This window comes from Oryctolagus cuniculus, chromosome 3 (assembly GCF_051225735.1).
Source record: "Oryctolagus cuniculus isolate XC-2025 breed Fujian yellow rabbit chromosome 3, ASM5122573v1, whole genome shotgun sequence".
Classification (NCBI taxonomy): domain Eukaryota; kingdom Metazoa; phylum Chordata; class Mammalia; order Lagomorpha; family Leporidae; genus Oryctolagus; species Oryctolagus cuniculus.
Genome location: NC_142869.1, coordinates 179,638,478 through 179,664,662, shown reverse-complemented (window position 1 = coordinate 179,664,662; position 26,185 = coordinate 179,638,478). Strand labels below are relative to the sequence as shown.

At 39.6% G+C, this 26,185-nt stretch overlaps 1 protein-coding gene and 1 pseudogene across 1 annotated transcript; both read left to right on the top strand.

The window, feature by feature from the left end:
• Positions 1–850: 850 nt before the first annotated feature.
• LOC100357829 (olfactory receptor 2F1) lies at positions 851–1,795 on the top strand. Its single transcript, XM_002711975.3, has one exon. The coding sequence runs from the start codon at positions 851–853 to the stop codon at positions 1,793–1,795; it is 945 nt and encodes a 314-aa protein (XP_002712021.3).
• A 7,268-nt stretch (positions 1,796–9,063) lies between these two features.
• Positions 9,064–9,988, top strand: LOC100347813 (olfactory receptor-like protein OLF3; annotated as a pseudogene).
• The last annotated feature ends 16,197 nt before the right edge of the window (positions 9,989–26,185 follow it).

The following is a 26,185-nucleotide window of genomic DNA, read 5'->3' as shown; positions in this document are numbered from 1 at the left end:
TCAATAAGTTAGTTCCAATTAATTATTTCTCATCACATTCCAGTCTGCAGACGATAATAATCTCTGTTCAGAACACATACAAATAGAATCAGTGGGAATGTGCAGCTACATAACCATTCACTATTTCTTAGTTAACAGACTAAATTCTATGGTGAGTATTTGAATTCTTATTCGTTAAAGAAAATAGTTAATGCATCAATGATTTTGATTTGCTTTTTGATAGTCATATTCGGCGGTTGACACATCCTCTGCCACTTTTCTAAAGAAGAAAGAAAATAATATTGGGATTCTTTCCTGTCTCTCCCCTGAAGAAGAGACAAATGTGGAGATTTTTCAGAACTGTGCCTAATAACTCAGGTCTTCATTTTTTACCTTACTGACTCTGAAATATAATTTTGTTGACTTCTTTTGCCTCTTAAAATCTGTTTTATGTTTGCTACTTTCTAAGTTGAAACCTAAAATTTCTAATTATAAAAGGTTGAAAATTGAACATCGCATTTTCATAGTTTGAGAATCACAGAAGTTAAAAAAGTAAATTTTAAAAAGGTGCTCATAATTGTTAGCTTATTTGCTATAGATTCCTTTTCATCCTCATCAGACTGGACAGCAGGCATCCTGTGCCCATAGTCAAGAGGGAAAAACTGGTGGTACCCAACAAAGAACTGAAGCAACTCCATGGTTAGGAATCTGGACCCAAAAGAGAGAGTTCAAGTTTTACCATTAAGCTTTCTAACTCAAGTGCCTAAGCTTTTTAATAAATATTTCCCATGTAGGGAAGGAGAAGCGTTTTTGGTTTGGTTACATTCTGGTATTTATTGATTTGTAATTTGGGATTGGTCCTCCAAGGCTCATGGGCAGGGAAAACCAGACCTGGATGAGTGAGTTTATTCTCCTGGGGCTGTCCAGTGACTGGGGTACCCAGGTATCCCTCTTTGTCCTATTCCTGGCCATGTATGTGATGACTGTGGTAGGAAATTTCCTCATCATCCTCCTCATCACACTGGACAGCAGGCTTCATATGCCCATGTACTTTTTCCTCAGTGTCTTGTCATTTGTGGACATCTGTTACACCAACAGCACTGTACCCCAGATGCTTGTTCACTTCCTGTCAGCATGGAAGTCCATCCCATTTCACAGCTGTGTCTTCCAGCTGTATATTTCTCTAGCAATGGGCGGCACCGAGTTCTTCCTGCTGGGAGCCATGGCCTATGACCGATACGTGGCGGTGTGCCACCCACTGCACTACACAGTCATCATGCATGGAGGACTGTGCCTGGGGCTGGCTGTTGGCTGTGTGATGGCAGGATTCACAAATTCAGTGATGCAGGCAGTCATCATCTTCCAGTTACCCTTGTGTCGCAATGTCATTAATCACTTTGCCTGTGAGATGTTGGCTGTGCTGAGGTTGGCCTGTGTGGACATCTCCTTCAACAAGGTCATGGTGGCCATCTCAGGATTTCTTGTGATCATGCTTCCCTGCTGTATGGTTTTATTCTCCTATAGTCATATAGTTGCTGCCATTCTGCGCATTCGCTCTGTGCAGGGACGTAGCAAAGCCTTTGGGACCTGTGCCTCACACCTCACTGTGGTGTCCCTGTGCTTTGGAACAGCTATCTTCACATATATGAGACCTGTGGGTGCCTCCTCAGCAGAACAGGAGAAGATGGTTGCCCTCTTCTATGCCGTAGTGACACCAATGCTTAATCCCTTAATCTACAGCTTGAGGAACAAGGATGTGATGAGTGCTTTTCAGAGAGTATTGGAAAAGTTTGTTGAAACAAAAAGAAAGATTTGAAGAATTCATTCTTCCCTCCAACATTCCAAAGACAGCACCATAGACAATGAGGAAACTATGGATCTACAAGAGTTTCTGACATGGTGAATCACACTTTCATAAATTGGATCTCTACACTGTAGTTTTAACATAGTGTTACCACCATATTATAAATGTGGTAAAACAAAACAAAAAAATTCCTTCAGTTGTTAAACTGGGGATCTGCTTGGGAATATGTCCTCCTTGACTCTGCACCCCTCTAGGTTTCAAGAAATGCAGTGTGGACAAAATGAGGAGCTTCAGAGTGAGAACAGCCACACTTTGCTGAGCCCACCTCTCACCAGCAAGATGGCTTTGAAAAATGTACTTAATACCTCTGAACTCTAGTTTCCTCAATTATAAAAAAGCAATAAAATTTAGTATGTGTGATTATTTTTAAAGTTATAATTTTGTAAAATGTCTATCAGAAGGTTAGGCATACAGTATTTATTCAACTATTCTTTAACATTTGTGTTTATTGGAGGTAGCATTGTGGCATAGTGGGTAAAACCCCTGCCTGCAACACAGGCATCAAATATAAGAACTTGTTCAAGTCCTGGCTACTCCACTTCCCATCCATCTCCATGTTAATGGCCTGAGGAAAGCAGAGGAAGATGGCCCAAGTTCTTGGGCCCCTGAAACCCATGTGGGAGACATAGATGAACCTCTTGGCTCCTGGTTTTGGCCTGGCCCACCTCCAGCTTTGCAGCCATCTGAGGAGTGAAACAGTTGACTTAGGATTTCCTTCTCCACACTCAACCCCGTAACTCGAACTTTCAATTAAATAAATAAATCTTTAAAATTGTATTTGTTAATGTTTTTGTGTATTTGAAAGGCAGGGACACACACACACACACAGAGAAAGGTGGGGGGGACATATATTGGTGGTTGGGATAGAGATCTCCCATTCATGGGTTTACTACACAAATGCCCATAACAGCCTGACTAGGCCAAGCCAGGAACCGAAACCCAATCTGGGTATTCCACATTGGTTGCAGGTACTCAGGTACTTTAGCTATCACTTTCTGCCTCCCAGGGTATACAATACCAGGAGGCTGGAATCTGGGGAGCAGAGCTGGGACTCAAACTCAGACCCTCTGATATGTGATGTGGGTGTCTCAAGCAACATCTTAATCATCGGGTCAAAATTCTGCCCCGAGTAGGTTAATCCTCCACCTGCAGTGCTGGCATCCCAATATGGGTACCAGTTTGAGTCTGGGCTGCTCCTCTTCAGATCCAGCTCTCTGCTATGGCCTGGGAAATCAGTTCCTGGCTTGGCCTAGTCAGGAAAATGGCCCAAGTGCTTGGGCCCCTGCAGCCACATGGGAGACCCAGAAGAAGCTCCTGGCTTGGGATCAGCTCAGCTCTGGCCATTGTGGCCATTTGGGGAGTGAACCAGTGGATGGAAGACCTCTCTTTGTGACTCTCTCTCTTACTGTCTGTAACTCTACCTCTCAAAAAAAAAAAATCTTAAGAAGTCTGCCCCATCAAGTATTAAAAAATTGTTTTACGAAAAAATTGTTGGACTAAGCATTATGCAACCTTCTCTTTCCCATATAATTATTTGAGTTTTTCTTCTGTTTCTGTGGCCATTGTGGATCAATGTTCTTTGTCTACTATAGGTGATCTAACCTAAAACATGGCATCTGTATCTATTTTTCTGTATGTCTATCCATCATTCTATTTTTAAGTAAATTTTTCTACCCAAGACAGACAAGAGCTTTCTCACAAACTCCAAACAAATGTTCCCAATTGGTTGCTTAATAGCACTTATATAATATGAATCTCCTTTTTAACATAGCTAAAATAGAACTGGTGTGCTTGTTTCCTCTATCTCAAACTACTCATAGTACACTATCATTATATTTTTTAAAGGAATCCTCATTAATTAGATGAGGAAATTGGTTTCACAGATAAGTTTATGCCTATTCCCTCCTTTACCTGTATAAATAGTGGTCTAAGGGAAGGAATGGAATCCCCAAAGTACAGGGGAGAGAAAATAAGAGAAAAATATTTATGAGAAATGTCAGCAACATCTTGGAAGCTACAAATCAACATATCCTTCCTCTTCCTTTCCGCCCCATGCCTCTTCTTCCCTTCCCTCTCCTTTTTCTCCCCTTTCCTACTCTCCTCTCTTGTAAGATGCAGAGCTAATTTGCGATTTATTGAATTTCTCTTTCCAGCTCTAGCACTCATAAAGATAGTCCTTTCTATGTAAATGGTATATTGTAGTCAGCTCTAGAATGAGCCAGGAATTGGCCTGTTTTTATAGAATAATGCCATATAGCTGAGCAGAGGATGGGCTTTCATATGATCAATGAACACAGCTGAAAACCTCTCACTTTTTATGAAGGGGAGAGAGAAATGTATTGTAGCTCTACAGCTTTCACAGCACAAAGCCTAGCATCTTATCTGGAGATTGTCTGATTTAAACTGAACACTATCATATTTAAGCACAAAACAGAGTAAGATCTGTGTTTGGTAAAGAAAAGAAAGGGCACAAGTTCTAAGAGAGTTACAGGTTGCAGAGGTAGATTTCCAAACACAGCATCCCAGTAAAAAGCAACGTCTCACCAAAGACTGGAATCTCCCTGCACATATACAGATAGAATTGTGTGCACAGGCTCCAGAGCTGTCTGGACCAGGAGTTACTGCTCAGTGGGATGTGGGGATTAGTGAATTGGATTGAGGATGTAGATTTAATCACATCATCATGCTCACAATGGAAGATAAACGTCCCTACCATTCCAAAGTATTACCAAAGACTCAGATGTACTTCCCTTGAGAAATTAAAGTTTGCCAAGTTCTATCCCCTACTCCAGGGACAAGGAAATGAAACTTCGATTTGCAAAGTTGAAGCAGAGGTTTAGGTGTTGGGTGTAGAAGTGGCCATACAGAGGGGGAGGGGATCTAAATGAAATTTGATAAACAAAACATAATTAGCCCCTTGAGATTTCTTCCCTAAAGTTTGAGAAAGTCACTTGTTCCAAATGCATTTTCAAATTCCACAACTTTCACAGCCCTACCACCCTTCCAAGATATTTTCCATAATAAGCACCCTTAGTTTTTCTTACAAGGGAACAAAGGTCTTTCAATCATGTGTCCACCATATGCTGTTGTGTTCATTTCTTTATCAGACACATAAGTGTAAGCATGATGACCTTTTCAAGTTTACAAAAGAGGCTGATGATATGATGCAGAACATAGACCCCAACTAGGAATGATAAGAAATACTTCTCCCCTTCCATCTGTTGTCTGGGTGGCTTGAAGGCCGTATTTCACCTTTATAGGTAAGTGGGCAAGAACCTACTCTATTCCAAAATGACCACTGTGTCAGTCTCTGAAGTGAATCAGTTCTGAAGTAGGAATTCTGTTAGTCCTCTTGATATATTTCCTGATTTTTCCGTGCAGTTAATTCTAGCCTTTCAACAGTAATACAGCATTACACAGCACTACACTTATGGGCAGCATAATGGATAATTCCCAGGTTATCAGATAATCCTTGTTTACCTACTGACTCTTCCCCCATGTAGTCACATCACCTCTTTTTTCCATATGCAAAATATAGATCATAAGCCAAAGTTCTGAATGCTATTATTATATTTATTATATTAATAGATGTATAAGATATTTAGTATAATGTCTGTGTAATGTGTGCTCAGAAAATAAAAAGTAAAAGCTTATACCAATGTGACCTAGAGATAAGTACAATCACAATTTAATTCTTCTTGTAACATTCATTCTGCTTCCAAGAGTTTTTGCATTTGGTTGGCCTATGATGCTTCAAGACTTTGCTTGTTTTTCTTCCCAACTTCTGCCACTAAAATAATAGAGGAGACAGTTTTTCTAAACCCAAAATTGACCATTCAGTGATTCACTGTGCAATTGATTTTGCATAAGTTTTGTTTAACAAATTCCATTAAAGAACAGATCACAGAGGAAACACTTCTTGGAAATTATCTCACTTTGGTATATTTTCATTTTTATTTGTGACTTACATAGTTATTAAGTTCACTTGTTTAAATCCTATAACAAAACAGGAAGTCTAAAATAACTGTTAATTCCTTTAATATCTTTACTGCAGAAATTCTTGAAGTGTGTGTGTGTGTGTGTGTGTATGGAGAGTCAGAGAGAGGCAATTCTCTGTCTTCTAAAACAGCAGATATTCCAGCCTTCATGACATTATGTGGGAAGGAGAAAATAAAGAAAAGGAAAAAGGAAACAGTCTCACATAGAGGAAATATAATTTATTCTTTAGATTTCAAATAATATCCCTAGAAAAGGTGGCTGTAATGAACTTTCTAGAAAACTCCCTTGCCCATGAAACTAGACCTAATGATTCTCTTAATCCAAATATTCTGAAAAGCATAAGTGCAGGAAAGCTTATTGGGAGCAAAGCAGTGGAATGAGAAGGAATGGATAGGTCTTACATTATCTATATTCTGTAGAATTGTCCCTTTTGCTGTTGGTGAATCTCTGAAAAGCACTGTAGTATCAGAAGTACATTTATGTGGGGCTGTGGTAGGAAACCTATCCAGCTCATATTTGTATTTGTATTTGCTTTTTTTTTTCCCCACAGGCAGAGTGGATAGTGAGAGAGAGAGAGAGACAGAGAGGTCTTCCTTTGCCATTGGTTCACCCTCCAACGGCCGCTGCTGCTGGTGTGCTGCGGCCGGCGCATCGCGCTGATCTGAAACCAAGTGCTTCTCCTGGTCTCCCATGGGGTGCAGGGCCCAAGCACTTGGGCCATCCTCCACTGCACTCCCGGGCCATAGCAGAGAGCTGGCCTGGAAGAGGGGCAACTGGGACAGAATCTGGCGCCCCGACTGGGACTAGAACCTGGTGTGCCGGCACCGCAAGGCGGAGGATTAGCCTATTGAGCCACAGCGCCGGCTGTATTTGCTTTTATGACTTGGAAAATTTTCCAACAAGTATAATGATTCTAGTACAAACATCTTTTAAGCCAATGCAAGATGTGGCAGAATAAAAAGAAACTGAGGTAATACAGAATAATAGAAAAGCGCAAGGAAGAGAGCATAAAGAAAACAATGCTATTGCGTTTTAGTTATGAAAGCTTAAAAATTGTTATTTTTGAACATTGTATCAAAATATAGCTCTTGATTATAAATTACCTAGTTTTTAACTTTGAGAGGCAGACACCTCCACACCCACACTCACACACCTACACACACATGGCAGGGAGGAGAGCACTCCCAAAATGCCTGCAATGACTGAGGCTAGACTCAAGCCTGGAGCCAGCAATGCAACCCAGGTCTGGCCTGTGAGTGAAAGGAACCCAACCGCTTGAACATCACTGCTGCCTTCCAGACTCTTAGCAAGAAGATAGAGACAAGAGACAGAGCTGAGAATTGCACTCAGGCTCTTTGATGTGACTCATAGGTACTTTAACTGCTAGGTTCAATGCCCACTTCAATTGCCTATTTCTGATGCAGATTTTGAATCTTTTTTCTTTTCATGTGGTGAAGAATCTTACCATATGTAAGCACTGTACATTTGTTTGCTGTTCTTACAGCTGAGTATGTTGTCCAGTTGATTTTGGCATGGGGGATTAAAATTTTCTATATAAGGTGTTGAATTAGTGTCTGACATGATCCTTTCCACTAAATTCTGTTTAGTTATCAGTTTATGAAAACTCTGTTTTTAATAAGCTCCTTGGCATCTAGGAGCTTATTCAAAACAATACTAAATCCTAAGTACTGTGTAATTAACCATCTGAATATGGTCATCTTCATGATGATGACCTTTAATCCTAAGTACCCCAACCACCTGTGTTAATTACTCATGTAATGATATGATCTCTACTAACAATTCCTCAAGTTTTCAGGCTGAGACTAGAAGCTTTCAATAAATGAAATAGTAGTCTAATTTCTCTCTGTAGTTGGATACCAATATTTTGTATAGACCATTCATAAACTGTCAGTATTCTCTGCAAGACTACATACCCCCAAAATGTAATATTTTATGAATAGCTTCCTTCTTTCTATAAGTAATTAAAGATAAAATAAATCTTATTTTGGGGTTAAAAATTACTTTGTGTGAGATAATATATCATTGTAGTCTTGATATTCATTTCCTTGATGTATAGTTGTTTTTGAGAATCTTTTAATACAGCTATTGGCTATATATGTGTGTTCTTTTTTGAAATATTTCTTCAAGAACTCAACCATTTTAAAATCTATGCTTATTTTTTTTTTCCTACTGATTTGCTGGAGTCCCCTATATGGATATTAACACCTTATACAGAATGTACTTTGCAATTTTTTATTTCATAAAATTTTCATTTTAATTATTTCCATGCTGTATAAAGCTTAATTAAATATGTTTTTAAAAAGAAAAACATATCAGTACTACTACATTATATAACCAAGTCTTTATCCTCTATCCTTCAATTTTCACTGATAAAAACTAACGCATTTTCCACAGAAAGTGGATGAACTACACCTTCCCCAAGAAAACATTGTTGGCAAGTAATAAAGTAACATCATTAAGCAGTTTGTTAAATTAACCTTGAGGGCCTGAGAGATTAATTGTGGTAGTTATGTATACCTTCACATCATTCAACACCTGATCTTTGAGGTTGATGTCACCCAACTGGGCAAACAGTATGAGGTAGGTAGGGAGTAAGCCTTCCTCTTGAAACTCTAAAAGTAAGAGGGAAAACTACAGAAAAAAATTCAAAAAGTATTTAGTGATAAATGTATATAAACATTGTATGTAGAACATGTAATGTCTCATGGGTGCATTCTACTGAAGATGGGTGAGTAGGGATGTGATTTAAGACTTTTAGAGGAGAAATATAGGAAGCAAAAAGTACTGAATATCATTCACAATTCAAAAATATCTTTCCTCTGGACTAAAATATGCTCACCAGAAAGACAAGAATTATCTCCTATAATAACTAATAAATTTATATTTTAAGTATAAATTCTTTACCAATATTCTTTCTCCAAATAAGAGACTATTTTTAGGAAAAGAAATCATGTTCCAATAAACTGAATTCCCAAAATGTAACTTCTTTTCTGCTTACTCTCCAGCTGCAGAGGTGTTCCACTGTGTTCTTCATCCATGGATGTGTTCAGGCAGAGTTTCAATGATGATTTGGCTGAGATATCCTGGGTAATTTTTAAGTTCAGATTGGTATCCTCTTAATATCATCTAAAAACTGCCCTTCCAATCCTAGGTTTCTCTGATTTGTTCTGTCTACACTTTAGTTTTGTCCTCAGAAGTTCATGGGCCAGGAAAGCAAAAACCAGACATGGGTGAGCGAGTTCATTCTGCTGGGGCTATCCAGTGACCGGGGCACACGGGTATTCCTTTTTGTCCTGATCCTGATCATGTACATGGTGACTATTGGGGGAAATTCCCTCATTCTCCTTCTGATCAGACTGGACAGCAGGCTTCATAACCCCATGTACTTTTTCCTTAGTGTCCTGTCCTTTGTCGACCTTTGTTATGCAAACAGTTTGGCTCCACAAATGCTATATCACTTGCTCTCACCCCAAATGCCCATCCCTTTCCACAGCTGCGTGCTCCAGCTCTATACTTCCCTGGCACTGGGTGGGTCTGAGTTCTTCCTGCTGGGAGCCATGGCCTATGACCGCTACGTGGCAGTGTGCCATCCATTGCACTACACAGTCATCATGCATGGAAGGCTGTGCCTGGGACTTGCTGCTGGCTGCTGGTTTCACAAACTCACTAATGGAAACAATCATAACCTTCCGCCTTCCTCTGTGTCACACTATTATTAATCACTTTGCCTGTGAGACCCTAGCGGTGCTACGGCTGGCTTGTGTGGACATCTCCTTCAACCAGGTCATGGTGTCCATCTCAGGATTTCTGGTGATTGTGCTTCCCTGCTCCCTGGTTTTATTCTCTTATGCTCGAATAGTTGCTGCCATTCTACAAATTAGTTCTGCCCAAGGACGTAGCAAAGCCTTTGGCACCTGTGCCTCTCACCTCACTGTGGTTTGCATGTGCTTTGGCGCCACCATCTTTACCTACCTAGGCCCACAGTCTGCATCCTCAGAAGAAAAAGAGAAGATGATTGCTCTGTTCTATGCTGTGATAGCGCCCATGTTGAACCCTTTGATCTACAGCTTAAGGAACAGAGAAGTTATGGCTGCATTACAGAGAGTTCTAGAAAAAGTCAGATAAAGGATCAAGAATCTTAAGAACTTCTTGTTATCTGTCATCAAAAAAAGATAGTGTTGAGAGGACTCACATAGTTACACTAAAAATTATTATGGCCTGATCCATGCAAAAAATAATGTAGTCCTCTGCATGCTTAATGAATTTCCTTTTATAGATCAATATTTGATAAGTTACATGTTAGTGATTCATGAGAGCCCTCTTTTTTAGAGCATATTTTCTCAGAGGTCCAGGGTTCTTTGCACTTTGTCTGCCCATGCTTTGGATTTTGTCACTGTATCATTGTATAAAGAATGATGCCTAGCTCCATCAAAGATAACTGGTTTGAAATCCTTGTTCTGACTTTCACCAGCGATACCATCTGGCCAGTTAGTTAACATTTTATGGCTTAACTTGTCTTCTTTGTTAAAAAAATAGCACTTACCTTCTAGAATGGTTGTAAATACTAGAGATAATTTGTGTAAAATGCCTACATTACAGTTGACAGTTTCAAGTAATCTGTTATCTTTAGCCAGGTCAGTGTTCCAAATTGTCAACAAATATGCAAACATTACTAGAATATATAGCGAATGAATGCTGTCATTCTTGGAAATAACTTCCAGAAATTAAAGGTACAATCACTTTAGACATTTTGGGATATCTCTTGAACTCTGACCCTTTCTGACAAAGAAGACAATTTTATACTAACCGTAAATAAACCAGGTAAACTGTAATATTTGTTTTATTTTCATAACTATGATGCTTTATGGATGTTTTAAATGACCTAGGTTCTCAAAATTTGAAATTAAGATATTCTTTATATAGCTTTGCAACTGTGATGTAACTAAGGACATTTCTGATAAATTTCATTACCCGAAATAAACTTACCTATAATTCCATATTTACAAGAAATTTTTGAATTTCTGTCATAAATGGTAACCCCACATTCTGAGCTATTAATTCAAACCTAACCAAAACTATCTATATGTGTTGTTGCCTCCTCTTCTCTCAAATTCTTTTTAGTAAATATACCAACCTGTCAATATAGAAAGCAAATTCCATACATCATTAACGAACTCTAGTTTCTAGAGTTCCTAGTGAATATTAAGTCACTAAATTCTCTCAACTGATAATTAATAATCTATCACAGAATTTTTCCCAAATGCTAAAATCTGTGTTTTCAGATCCTTTTTCCTTATTTTGCAAATTTAAGGGGTAAAAAGCCCACATTTGTTTGTCCTCATATTTATGATATAGATTACAAAAGCTACCTTGTGTGCGTGTATATTATAAAAAGAAATACTTTCCTGTGTGGCTTTTTCTTAATTTCATCACGCGAAGATAATTTCATTTGATGAAAAGATTCATTTAATCTTTTTTCCATACGTTAACATAAAATCAAATTTTATAAAGGTAGTTAGTCCTTTTCTATCCCTTTACTTCAAATATTACTATTATTCAAATTTTTCACTTTTTCTTCAACACTTTAGGTTATATCAGAATATTTACTAATTGGATATTTAATGCTTTTGTTATTTTTGCAGATTCATGTCTATCCCTTGTATCCACCTAATGCAGCATAGCTATCACTATAAAAACATTTTCTCACAATATATAATATTGGTTGAAAATAGATAAGCAATAGGCCAGCGCCGCGGCTCACTAGGCTAATCCTCCGCCTAGCGGCGCCGGCACACCGGGTTCTAGTCCCGGTCGGGGCGCCGGATTCTGTCCCGGTTGCCCCTCTTCCAGGCCAGCTCTCTGCTGCGGCTAGGGAGTGCAGTGGAGGATGGCCCAGGTGCTTGGGCCCTGCACCCCATGGGAGACCAGGAAAAGCACCTGGCTCCTGGCTCCTGCCATCGGATCAGCGCAGTGCGCCGGCCGCAGCGCGCCGGCCTCAGCGGCCATTGGAGGGTGAACCAACGGCAAAGGAAGACCTTTCTCTCTGTCTCTCTCTCTCACTGTTCACTCTGCCTGTCAAAAAAAAAAAAAAAAAAAAGAAAAAGAAAAAAAAGAAAAAAGAAAAAAAGAAAAGAAAATAGATAAGTAATTAATTTAGTTTCCTTATTTTCTCCTTTTACTTCACATTAGAATTTTTCTTGATGATACACAATCAGAATACTTTCAACTACTCAGTTCTTGCAAAATAATTTAAAAAGAGACACCTTCACTTCAGGAAAAGATAGTGTAAGAATAAGCACCTAGCCACTCTCCCACCCCCCCCATCTCAAGAAACCACTAGCATGTTCATAAAAAAATGAAAAATACACTGATACTGAAAGGAAGGGTATTTTCAACCAAAAAATTTTAAGAATCCCCACCAGAATCACCAATAATGTGAAATTAAAGGAAACATCATGAAGAAACAAAAAAATGAGTAGAAAGAATTCCCCAAAATGCACTGATTTTTCCTAATCTAGAGATAAAAGAACTGTATGTGTTGGCAGATGATGGGTAAAATGGAGTCAAAGCACTGAGAATCATCTATCTTCCCCACAGTACAGTATTCTAAGTTCATAAAGAAAAGGACCACAAGAGAAAGATCTTTTATGGTGTTAAATTGACCCCCTAATTGCAGCATGAGCTCACTCAGATGTAGACAAAAGCCATTTTAGCTTGGTGGAGACAAAATTAAAAATAACTATGCACCATAGAAAAAGCAGGGATCTCTAGTAGAAATGAAGTCTATCACATTTCACTTTTAATACTTTGAGTCAAGAACAGTAGGGGCTAGTAAACTACAAACTGAAACTCTTCGGATGACAGGGTTTTTTTCCGACTCTAATCAGTTTCATATCACTTAATAGCAGCAGGAAATTACTTTCTGGAAAAAGAAAATTAGAATCAAATATTGGGGGAAAAAGACTCACAATATCCTAACTCTGTGATCATAAATCCAGGTAATGTTCTCTATTTCATCTTTGCACTGCTGAAACAACCAAGCTAAGCAAGAACAGCTGTGAAATGACTTATTTTGGTGGAACAGATTATACAGCACTGAGGAAAATCATACAGAGATCTTTGCTTCCTCTAAGACTTCGATGCTTCTTTCTTCACTTGGCAGCCTACTGAATGCCAAACCAATGATTTAAGTCTAAATCCTTAGATATCCACTTTCAATTTTAAGCATACAAGTCTAATGACCAAATAAATATACTGCACTTGTGGAAAGGTGATCAGAGGCTGGGAAGCCACATTTGCTATGATACTGATTTGAATAACATTCCTCATGAAATAAATAATAGGGTCTGGTGCTGTGGCACAGTAGGTTAACCTTCTGCCAACCAGACTGGCATCCCATATGGGTGCCGGTTCTGTCCCAGCTGCTCCTCTTCCAATCCAGTTCTCTACTATGGCCTTGGAAAGCAGAAGATGGCCCAAGTGCTTGGGCCCCTGCGCCTGTGAGGGAGACCAGGAAGAAGCTCCTGGCTCCTGGCTTCAGATCAGATCGGATTGGCTCAGCTCCAGCTGTTGCAGCCATTTAGGGAGTGAACCAGAGGAAGAAAGATCTCTCTCGTCTCTCCTTCTCACTGTCTGTAACTCTATGTTTCAAATAAATAAATAAAATTTTTTCTTAAAAAAGAAACAAATAATAAGTGTAGACAACAAATATTAGTGCATTTTTTATCAGTGGAATTACGTTAAATAGTGTTAGTAGAAAACCTAAAGAAATACTAGCTTAAATACAATGGAAATTAGTCTTAAGCAAAGCAAGACTGCCTGACTTTCAAAGGTACAGGAACTGAACCTCCTTTTGTGTTTCTGATGCATCATTCTAGGCACATAACTTCTATCTTGTGTTCTAAAATATGACTTGAGATCCAGTCAACACACTCCCATTTGCGCCATCAAAAATAAAAGAGAAAAGAGCATCCTATTGCCATTGGGGACACTTTTAAAAGTCATACATAAAACTGCTGCTTACTTTCTACTGACTAGATCATAGTCACTTGACCATATGTACTTGTATATTCACAGGTGACAAAGGTAATTATTAGTGATTATGTACTTACCTTAAAGTGAGAAAATTTTCTGATATTAAGAAACAAGACCAGAATGAATATCAAAGGATCTAGTAATCTCTGGTGGTATTACTCAAAAGAAATTTAAACATATCAACTTGTTGAAAGTAAGGTGATAGGCAATAAAATGAAATACGAAAGAAGCTAAGAGGATTACAGTAATGTACAGATATAAAGAAAGCTAGATCATACTTTATGAATGACATTAAAAGCAAACTTAACAGTGTAGAAAAATGTATCTTTGATATGAAATCAAAACGAAGATGACAGATATAATACAGACTAAAAAGATACAACATATGGATAACTGGTATTTCTGATGGAAAAGACATTGAATAAAAATGATTTTCTGTTTTCAATTATAATTAATTAAAACTTCACTTCAATAAAAGGTTTTATCCTTCAGAATAAAGCTCACCATTTTCCTTCATATTAAAGTGACATAATAAACCTGCATATACGTTGGTGAAATTACTGAATTTCGGGTATAATTATAGGATCCTAAAGATCTAGAAAGCAATCAAAAAAGTTACTTAGAAACATATTAAATTAATGTATTAGTTTTTCATTGATTTGTGATACTTGCATATTTATAGATTAAAAGAACAGAAATTTATCATCATAAATATTATTGATATATCAGAAGTCCAGGCATTATATATACCCAAGTTCTGAACTGAGGGTCTAACAAGGCTGAAATTAAGGTGTCAGCTGGAGCAACCATCTTATCTGAGGCTCAAGGTCCTCTCCCAAACTCACTAGTTATTGAAAGAGCTCATTTCCTTGCATTCTCATGACAGGTAACCATAATACCATTTTGTTGTTGCTGCTAGCTCCTGGGGACCAATCTCAAATCTCTATACATGGCCTACTCCTCTCACAGCAGCAGCTTTCATCTTCAAGACTCTACTGTTCCAAATCTCTGACATCTGGGAAAGCCTGAAACTTTTTATGGGTTTCACATGATTGGGTCAGTATCAGTCAGGATAGTCTATTTCAAGGAAATAAAATCAAGTGATCAATTACATCTTTAAAAATCTCAATTTTCTAGGTAGTGTAACATTATTACTGGAGTGAAGTCTCATTATGTATTGCCCTGCTCATAGTGAAAGGGAAAGGCCTGCACAGGTTATGTACACAAAAAACTGAAGATCATGGGTCAAATTATCATTCTGTCTATGGCATCTAGAATCAGCCTTTGCAATATTAGATTAAAGAAGACAATGTAATTATAGCTATCTACAGAATATCGGGTTTACATACTGCAAAATAAAAATACTATGCCAATTTAAATTATTGTTTGCTTTTATTAATGACAAATACATATTTATATGTGCAAAAAAATTCAATACAATTATTACCCATTCATTCTTCATGAAGACTATAACAATTACAACAAAAATGTGACAACTTCATCAATGAAAGATAACCTATAATAAAGTACTAAGAGATGTAAAACTTAAGCTGTTACAAGACAGGCAATATGTTAACATCTCTAAAGTATAAAATTAAGTTTTTTTTTTTTTTTTTTTTTTTTGACAGGCAGAGTGGACAGTGAGAGAGAGAGACAGAGAGAGAAAGGTCTTCCTTTGCCGCTGGTTCACCCTCCAATGGCCGCCGCTGCAGCCGGCGCACCGCGCTGATCCTGGCAGGAGCCAGGAGCCAGGTGCTTTTCCTGGTCTCCCATGGGGTGCAGGGCCCAAGCACCTGGGCCATCCTCCACTGCACTCCCTGGCCATAGCAGAGAGCTGGCCTGGAAGAGGGGCAACCGGGACAGAATCCGGCGCCCCGACCGGGACTAGAACCCGGTGTGCCGGCGCCGCAAGGTGGAGGATTAGCCTATTGAGCCACGGCGCCGGCTAAAATTAAGTTTTAAATGCTGTAAACTTCTATGTGTTAAAAGTGAAGAAGAAAGTATGAGAGTAGAAAGTAAAAAATGAAGCTGCTATAATCCACAGGCAAGGAGGAATTGAATGGATCCTAATGTCAAAAAAGAGGTTTTCATTAGATCTCATTAATGAGTTTTCCTAACAGACAAAACCAAGCATTTCCTCCCCGCTTCACATGCTTATTTATTTGAAGCTTAGTCAGGAGTCCACACTTTGCAGTTGGTCTTTCTTCATCTTGGCCTTTATCTCCATTTGGCCTACATATCTGACCAAATTAGTAACCTCCTTTGATTCCAAGATTCTGAAATGGTTATTATGAAAATACAATCAAATGATATATAGTCAAAGCAGTAGACATGTATTAGACACCAGAACACATATCTGTTGTTAACTAGCAGATAAAATAACTATTTATAAGTTTTTAATATATAAGGTATTTTCAACCTCTCAAAATTTTCAGTTACTCTTGATTTTGAATTCTAGATAAATGTTCATCTTAATGCAAATTTATTTTCATTACTTCATATTCTTTTTTTTAAAAAATGTCTGATAAATTATCTGTTTCAGACCCCACAAAATCTGAATAGATCCTTGACTGAATTTCTGTCGCTCCCCGTCTTCGTGGAGGAACGACACTAAACCCTGCGCTGTTCTTTCATCTGCTCGGCCCTCCCCGGGTTTGCTGCTGGTTCTTCCCGGGTTGGCTACTATCCCTTCCACCTCCGTGGAAGGGCAGTTCCCCCTGGCCACATTCCCCACTTCCGCAGGGGAGCGGCACACCGCCGGCCGGCTCTCTCGGGGGCTGCACAGGTGTTATTCGGATAGATGTTCCCCTTAGATGTTCCCTGGTGCATGCCGTCTCTCTCCTCCTTTATAGTCCTCCTCCGCCAATCCTAACTCGGCTGCCCACGTGCCGAGTACGCTGCTCTCCAATCAGGAGCAAGTCCTACAGTTTATTGGTTGAACTGGAGGCAGCTGTGCGGAAGCTGTTTACTTCTCTCCCAGCGCCATATTGTGGGAGAGCAGATGCATAGAATAAGTCTTAATTCCAGCAACTCAGTCTAGTCCGGTTTGCTCCCCACAGATCCCCCTTTCTTTTTATTTTTTGGCATTGATACGTGCCTGTCTTCGGTGTCCCGCGGCACACACTCTGCTCTACTTGCTAGAGTTGCCACAGGCTCTTACAAGTCCTATCAATCAGGCAAACCGAATCCGGGTCCTCTCTTCGCCATGTTGTGAGGAGGTTTTTAGGCGCTGATGCATGCCTGTGTTCGGTGCCCTGCAGCGCATGCTCTGCTCTGCCTGCAGGGGCTTACAAGCTCTATCAGGCAAACCGAATCCAAGCCTTCTCATTGCCTTTTTGTGGGGAGGCCTTACTGATGTTAATTCGTGCCTGTCTTCGGTGACCTGCGGCGCATAAGCTGCTAGCCGCTGCAGGTGCTCATCGTGCTCATCGCCTCACTTAATCAGGCAGACCGAATCCAAGCTCTCACATTGCAGTGTTGTAGGGAGGCCTTTCTATTTCTCTATTTCTCTATCTCCGGGCATTCCCATTTCTCCCATTTTACTTCTATCTTCCAGCATTCCTATTTCTCTTTTACTTCTAAACTTCTGTTTCTCTTATCCCCGCAGCTTCCCGCTGCCCGCCCCGAGGCTACTTCTCGGCGGCTTCCCGGCTGAGCCGCTTCAGCCCGCGCCTCTCTCATCTGCGCAGCTTCCCGGCTTTGCGCGGCTTGGCTTCGCGCGCTCCGCGGTCTCCACGCCCTTCGCATCTGCACCACGGCCCCGCGCCAGCCCTGTTCCCTATCTATTCACGCCCCGTGCTCTCTCTGCATGCGGCGGCTTCCGCGAGTCACACAGCGTAGCTTGCGTCTCCACCACTAGCATTCAATCTAAGTTCCCCGGGCTAGCCTGGCGAATTCAACCCAGCTTACGTCTCCGCCCCACGGTTTGGCTTCCCGTCCTTTGCTCCCCGGGCTAATCAGACGGACCCCAATCTGGCTTACGTTTCAGCTTCTGGTTTCAACTTTTCGCCCCCTATTCCCGGGCTAACTTGAGAATCCCAAAGTGGCTTTCGTGTCCGCCTTGGCCTGCCCCCCACGGCTTCAATTTCCCTAACACTTTTCTCTACCCGGTATGTTTCCCTAAGTTTTCCTCCAACAATACTCCTCCCTCATTTCTCCTGGTCTCTCCCCACAGTCCGCATCCGAGTCTGTTTGTTCTAGCTTTCACTTTCGCTTTCGACCTTAGAGATTTCTCCCAGCTTCCCCCCGTAGTCCGTATCTGAGTCTATGCCTAGGCTTTCAATAGCTTCTTCCGGCACCTTTTTCGTCCGGCTTTTCCTAGGCTGTTTGCTAGTCTCTCTCTCTCCGGTATTTTCCCATTTCTTCCCGTTTCTTCCCTCCTAAGTTTCCTATCCGAGTCACGGCACCATTATGTCGCTCCCCGTCTTCGTGGAGGAACGACACTAAACCCTGCGCTGTTCTTTCATCTGCTCGGCCCTCCCCGGGTTTGCTGCTGGTTCTTCCCGGGTTGGCTACTATCCCTTCCACCTCCGTGGAAGGGCAGTTCCCCCTGGCCACATTCCCCACTTCCGCAGGGGAGCGGCACACTGCCGGCCGGCTCTCTCGGGGGCTGCACAGGTGTTATTCGGATAGATGTTCCCCTTAGATGTTCCCTGGTGCATGCCGTCTCTCTCCTCCTTTATAGTCCTCCTCCGCCAATCCTAACTCAGCTGCCCACATGCCGAGTACGCTGCTCTCCAATCAGGAGCAAGTCCTACAGTTTATTGGTTGAACTGGAGGCAGCTGTGCGGAAGCTGTTTACTTCTCTCCCAGCGCCATATTGTGGGAGAGCAGATGCATAGAATAAGTCTTAATTCCAGCAACTCAGTCTAGTCCGGTTTGCTCCCCACAAATTTCTTTGTTCATAAACTTCTCATTTTGTACTAGGTCATTCCCTTTATCAAAATTTGATGTAACATTGCCAATTTTAAGAAATAAAGAGAAGCCTCCTTGAGACCACATTACATATCACCTTCCAGATAATGGGCCTTTTACATATGGATTCCTTGAAGGACTTGGAGGCACTTTGCATATCAATTTCCTCTTCCTTCTATCACTCTTTGATCCAAACTAAAATTTTGCTCCTACCATTCTTAAGAAACCACTGGTGTAAACGTCACTAAAATCTTTCATGTTGCTAAAATCAAACAACTTCCTTATGTCACTCAGCTACTCTTGCAGCATTATCATAGAGTGGATTCAACCTTCCTTGAAATTCACTTAGCTCACTGCAAGCATCTCAGACTCCTTTGCAAAATTCATATCCTCCTTCAAATGACTACATGTAAGAGGATGCAAGATTCAAATTTATTCTTATCTCCAAGTACACTAATACCAAACTGATCTTACTTAACTTCATAACAGCTAAACACTGACGGCTCCCAAATTTACACATTCAGTTCTACTCCAGTATTTGACAATTCTACTGGTTTTCACATGTCCAAGTGCAATCTATACTTGGACTATCTTCATCAAAATATTCCTTTCACATAGCTCCTTATCTCAATATTTGTCATAACTATACATTTAGAGCCTTCCTGGTTTCTTCTGTTTCCTCATAATAAATATTCAGCCCATCAGCAGCCAATTCTTTTGGCTCTAGAGTAAAAACATACATCCATTTTAGGACTTCCACATCTCGTTATAGTGTCATTTTATGTCAGATTATCTCTCCTACTGAAGATGATCAGAAAACCTGAAGAGGATTATAAGAAGAATACTGACCCTGGAGAATTAGAAAACTCCCTGGACAAAGCACTTGAGGGCCAAGATCACAAAGACAAGGAAGGGGAAAAAGGAAGGCCAAACACTCAATAACACTTTGTTCTCCAGGCATTTTTAAAACTTTTAACCAGGGGCAAAGATACTCAGAAAAATGAGCAAAACTTACGTAGATTCAAAGAGCTTAGAAAGCGATATTTGCGCCCAGCACTGTGGCACAGCAGGTTAAGCCGTTGTCTGTGGCACCGGCATCCCATATAAGTGGCAGTTCGAGTCCTGACTGCTCACAGTTCCAATCTACGTCCCTGCTAATATGCCTGGGAAAGCAGCAGAAAATGACCCAAGTACTTGAGCACTTGCCACCCATGTTGGATGGAACTCCAGGCTTCTGATTTCGGCATGGCCCAGTCCTGGTTGTTGCAGCCATTTGGGGAGTGAACCAGTGGATAAAAAATCAATCTCTCCCTGCCCCTCTCTGTAACTCTTTCAAATAAATAAGTCTTCTTTTTACAAAAGCAATATTTACATTTCAGGGTCCATCAAAAGCCAGTATCTTTCACCAACATACACATGTTAAGAATTATATGTTATTATATGTAAAATATATTCTTCAGGAATAAGGACGAATTGTAAAATTAAAACTTCCCATATTCTGGTCATTCAACAAAGGTAATATGTGCCTAAGATAACTGCCTGTCAGAAGCCAAATAAATATACCTTTGATGAGGGTAGCATTATATAGATGTTATCAAATTACATTTACAAGTCTCCATTCATATTTTTCAACATTCAGTCAAAAAATGACCTATCATAGAAGACTAAAACATTAAAAATGAGGGGAAAATAGTAGCAAAAATATTATCAGATAAATGAAAATGTTAGTGCTATCAGATGAAATTTTAACATGACATGTTAATAACATGTTTGAGAACAGAGGCCTGTGTTGTGGTATAGTGAATTAGGCCATTGCCTGTGATACCAGTATCCAATATGAGTTCTGGCTGGAGTCCTGGCTGCTCCACTTCAGATAGGCTCCCTGCTTATAAATATACCTGGGAAAACAGCAGAAGATTTCCAGAGTTTTTGGATCCTTGCACTCATGTGGGAGAACCAGATGAAGCACCTGCCTTCAGGCTTTGTCCTGACCCAAACCTGTCTCTTCTGGCATTTGGGGAGTTAATCAATGGATGGAATCTCTCTCTTTTTTTGTCTGTCTCTATCTTCACTCTCTCTCTCTGTAACTCTGCCTTTCAAATAAATAAATGAATCTTGCTTTAAAAAATGATGTTTAAGGAAAGAGAAGGTATGTTAGATAACAGTATCAAAACCTTGGAGTCAAATATGTTTCTACAACTAAGAAATGCAATTATTAAAAGTAAAAAAGGTTAATATGTTCAATATCAGGTTAGAAAGAATAGATGGGAACCTGAGCAGTACAAAGTAAGGCAAGAGAAAACAACAAGAGTCCATGGAGAAATAAAATGAATGACAATTTAAAAGGATATTAGTGATACAAAGGATATGATGGAAAATGTCCACTATTTCAAACACTGAGAAGATCTAAAATGCATATAATTGAAGTCTCATAATGCGAGAAGAAAGAGAAAGGGAAAAATGAAGAAATAAATGATAACAGAGGCCATTTTTTAAAAAACTGAATATTAAGATATCAAGGCAATTTATGAAAAACCAACGGCCAGCATCCTACTGAATGGGGAAAACTCAGAAACATTTCCACTGAGATCTGGTACCAGACAGGGATGCCCACTCTCACCAATGCTATTCAATATAGTTCTGGAAGTTTTAGCCAGAGCCATTAGGCGAGAAAAAGAAATTAAAGGGATACAAATTGGGAAGGAAGAAGTCAAACTATCCCTCTTTACAGATGATATGATTCTTTATATAGGGGGTCCAAAGAACTCTACTAAGACACTATTGGAACTCATAGAAGATTTTGGCAAAGTAGCAAGATATAAAATCAATGCACAAAAATCAACAGCTTTGTATACACAGGCAATGCCATGGCTGAGAAAGAACTTCTAAGATCAACCCCATTCACAATAGCTACAAAAACAATCAAATACCTTGGAATAAACTTAACCAAGGACGTTAAAGATCTCTATGATGAGAACTACAAAATATTAAAAAAAGAAATACCATTCAGGCATGGAAAGCCAAGACACTCTGGAAAAAAAAATGACCTAAATGAAAGACCTCCGCAAGTGAATTCCCAGTGGAAAGAACAGGTCATCAAAGAAGGAGGTACCTTTCTCTGAAGGGAGGAGAGAACTTCCACTTTGACTACGACCTTGTCTAAATATGATTTGAGTTGGCGAACTCAAGAGGCTTCCATAGCCTTGGCAGCTCATGACAAGAGCCTCAGGTGATTACTGACGCCATACATAAGAGTGCCAATTTGTTAAGTCAACAACAGGAGTCACTGTGCACTTACTCCTCATGTAGCATCTCTGTCTTTAATGTGCTGTACATTGTGATTTAATGCTATAACTAGTATTCAAACAGTATTTTTACTTTGTGTTTCTATGTGGGTGTAAACTGTTGAAATCTTTACTTAATATATGCTAAACTGATCTTCTGTATATAAAGAGAATTGAAAATGAATCCTGATGTGAATGGAAGGGGAGAGGGAGCGGGAAAGGGGAGGGTTGAGGTTGGGAGGGAAGTTATGGGGGGGGGAAGCCATTATAATTCATAAGCTGTACTTTGGAAATTTATATTCATTAAATAAAAGTTAAAAAAAAACCACAAATAAAAAGAAATACCAAAAAAAATGGAAAAATCTTCCATGCTCATGGATTGGAAGAATCAATATCATCAAAATGTCCATTCTCCCAAAAGCAATTTATAGGTTCAATGCAATACCAATCAAAATACCGAAGACCTTCTTATCAGATCTGGAAAAAATGATGGTAAAATTCATATGGAGACACAGGAGACCTTGAATAGCCAAAGCAATCTTGGACAACAAAAACAAAGCTGGAGGCATCACAATACCAGATTTCAGGACATACTACAGGGCAGTTGTAATCAACAGAGCATGGTACTGGTACAGAAACAAATGGATAGGCCAATGGAACAGAATAGAAACACCAGAAATCAACCCAAACATCTACAGCCAACTTATATTTGATCAAGGATCTAAAACCAATTCCTGGAGCAAGGATAGTCTATTCAATAAATGGTGCTGGGAAAACTGGATTTCCACATGCAGAAGCATGAACAAAGGCCCCTACCTTACACCTTACACAAAAATCCACTCAACATGGATTAAAGATTTAAATCTAAGACCTGACACCATCAAATTATTAGAGAACATTGGAGAAACCCTGCAAGATATAGGCACAGGCAAAGACTTCTTGGAAAAGACCCTGGAGGCACAGGCTGTCAAAGCCAAAATTAACAATTGGGATTGCATCAAATTGAGAAGTTTCTGTACTGCAAAAGAAACAGTCAGGAGAGTGAAGAGACAACCGACAGAATGGGAAAAATATTTGCAAACTATGCAACAGATAAAGGATTAATAACCAGAATCTACAAAGGGATCAGGAAACTCAAAACAACAAAACAAACATCCCACTTAAGAGATGGGCCAAGGACCTCAATAGACACTTTTCAAAAGAGGAAATCCAAATGGCCAACAGGCACATGAAAAAATGTTCAAGATCACTAGCAATCAGGGAAACACAAATCAAAACCACAATGAGGTTTCACCTCACCCCTGTTAGAATGGCTCACATTCAGAAATCTACCAACAACTGTTGCTAGAGAGGATGTGGGGAAAAAGGGAAACTAACCCAGTGTTGGTGGGAATGCAAACTGGTTAAGCCACTATGGAAGTCAGTGTGGAGATTCCTCAGAAACCTGAATATAACTGTACCATACAACCCAGCCATCCTACTCCTTGAAATTTACCCAAAGGAAATTAAATTGGCAAATAAAAGAGCTGTCTGCAACTCAAAATTTATCGCAGCTCAATTCACAATAGCTAGGAGCTAGAATCAACCTAAATGCCTTTCAGCATTAGACTGGATAAAGAAATTATGGGACATGTACTCTATAGAATACTATACAGCAGTAAAAAACAAACAAACAAACAAACACCGAAATCTTGTCATTTGCAACACAATGGAGAACTCTGGAAAACATCATGCTGAGTGAAATAAGCCAGTCCCAAAGGACAAATATCATATGTTCTCCCTAATCAGTGACAACTAACTGAGCACAAAAAAGGAAACCTGTTGAAGTGAAATGGACACTATGAGAAACAGTGACTTGATCAGCCCTTGTCCTACTGTCAAGGAACAACTTACTACTTTATTCCTTTTAGTATTTTTTTGTTCTCTTAATACCATTGGTTGAACTCTTTAATTAATACACAATAGTTCTTAGGTGTTTAAATTTAATTGAAAAGTGATCCCCATTAAATTGAGTGGGAATAAGAGTGGGAGAGAAGTACAGTATGGGACATGCTCAATTCGACTTACCCCTATTGGGAGAATTAGAAATGTGCCAGGGGATTCCAATTCAATCCCATCAAGGTGGCATGTACCAATGCCATCTCACTAGTCAAAGTCATAAGTTTCAGTTCATAATTGACCATAATGATAGGGTTAAGAGTCAAAGGGATCATATAAACAAGACTAGTGTCTGCTAATACTAATTGATAGAATTAAAAAGGAGAGAACAATCCAACATGGGAAGTGGGATACACAGCCGACTCAGAATGACAGATGTCCTAAACAGCACTCTGGCCTCAGAATCAGCCCTAAAGGCATTCGGATCTGGCTGAATTTTCCATGAGAGTATTTCAGGCATGCAAAGCCAAGACACTCTGGAAAAAAAAATGACCTAAATTAAAGATCTCTGTTAGTGAGATCCCAGCGGAAAGAACAGGCCATCAAAGAAGGAGGTACCTTTCTCTGAAGGGAGGAGAGAACTTCCACTTTGACTATGACCGTGTCTAAATAAGATTTGAGTTGGCGAACTCAAGAGGCTTCCATAGCCTTGGCAGCTCATGACAACAGCCTCAGGTGATTACTGACGCCATACATAAGAGTGCCAATTGTTAAATCAACAACAGGAGTCACTGTGAACTTACTCCACATGTAGGATCTCTGTCCTTAAGGTGTTGTACTATGTGAATTAATGGTATAACTAGTACTCAAACAGTACTTTCACTTTGTGTTTCTTTGTGGGTGCAAACTGTTGAAATCTTTACTTAGTATATACTAAATTGATCTCCCGTATATAGTGATAATTGAAAATAAATCTTGATGTGAATGGAATGGGAGAGGGAGTGGGAGATAGGATGGTTGCGGGTGGGAGGGAGGTTATGGGAGGAAAAAAACCACTATAATCCAAAAGTTGTACTTTGGAAATTTATATTTGTTAAATAAAAGTTTAAAAAAAGAAAAAAAGATATCAAGCCAAAGATGCAAACATATTACATAGCTCAAAAGGAAGAAATACAATTGAACCATATCTATATTAGGGTGAAACTTCTACAAACTAAGGAAAATATTTTTAAAACTATCCAATAAAAATATAAAATTATACTTAAGGAATCCAGACTGAAATATAGAAACTTTTTTTAAATCAGAAATCATTTGCCCCCAAGCACGATCTTGCAAGCATAATCAATATTAAGTCACTGTAAGGAAAGGCTAGAAAACTTCTCTGCCACCTGTTAAGATAAAATGCATTACTACTGAGGGAAAAGAAATAAAAGTAATCTGCACTTAGAGAAGTGGTAGAAATCCATTCAGGCCAGGATCCTGAACTGACAGAAATGGGGGTCCACTAGAAAAGAAGAAGAAATCCCAACCCATGACCAGCCTCAGATATGAAGCAGAGATTTGCTGCCATGTTGGGTGAGGTAAAAAGGAGCAATGAAGTTTACATGGCTTAAGATTGAGGCTGGTCAGGGAAATAGAGTATTCCTGCCTTTACCACAAGCCTCACATAAAGTGAAAATCAGCAGCATCCATTTTTGAGGGAGGGGCAAAATCACAGTTGAAATACTCTGTACTACAAAGGCAAGATTATGGATACAGAAAAGAGCACTGAAGGAAAGTGTCTATTCTTTAGGCCCAACAAAGTAACAACGGTCTACTGCTTAAGGTACTTGAAATTCCTTAACCATGTGGTTAAGATGCTGGTTAAGACATCCATGTCCAATTTCAAAGTATCTGGGTTCAATGCTTAGCTCTAGCTTTAGACTCTACTTCCTGCTAGTGTGTATCTTGAGAGGCAGAGGTGATGGCTCAAGAAATTGCATCCCTGCTACTCTGTGGTATGCCTGGGTTGAGTTCCCAGCTCCTATCTTTGGCATTGCCCAGCCCAGGTCATTGTAAACATTTAAATAGTGACAGGAGTACTCCATCTCTCTCTTTCAAATGAATTTTAAAAATGGAATGATTTTTAAAAATTATGAACAATTCACTAAATAAAGAAAAGATAGAAACATGCATTGTGAAATTTGTAACATTTAGAAATAGGTGCATAACA

Excerpts from the sequence above, each read along its gene's own strand:
- LOC100357829 (XM_002711975.3), top strand. The coding sequence starts at position 851 with ATGGGCAGGGAAAACCAGACCTGGATGAGTGAGTTTATTCTCCTGGGG.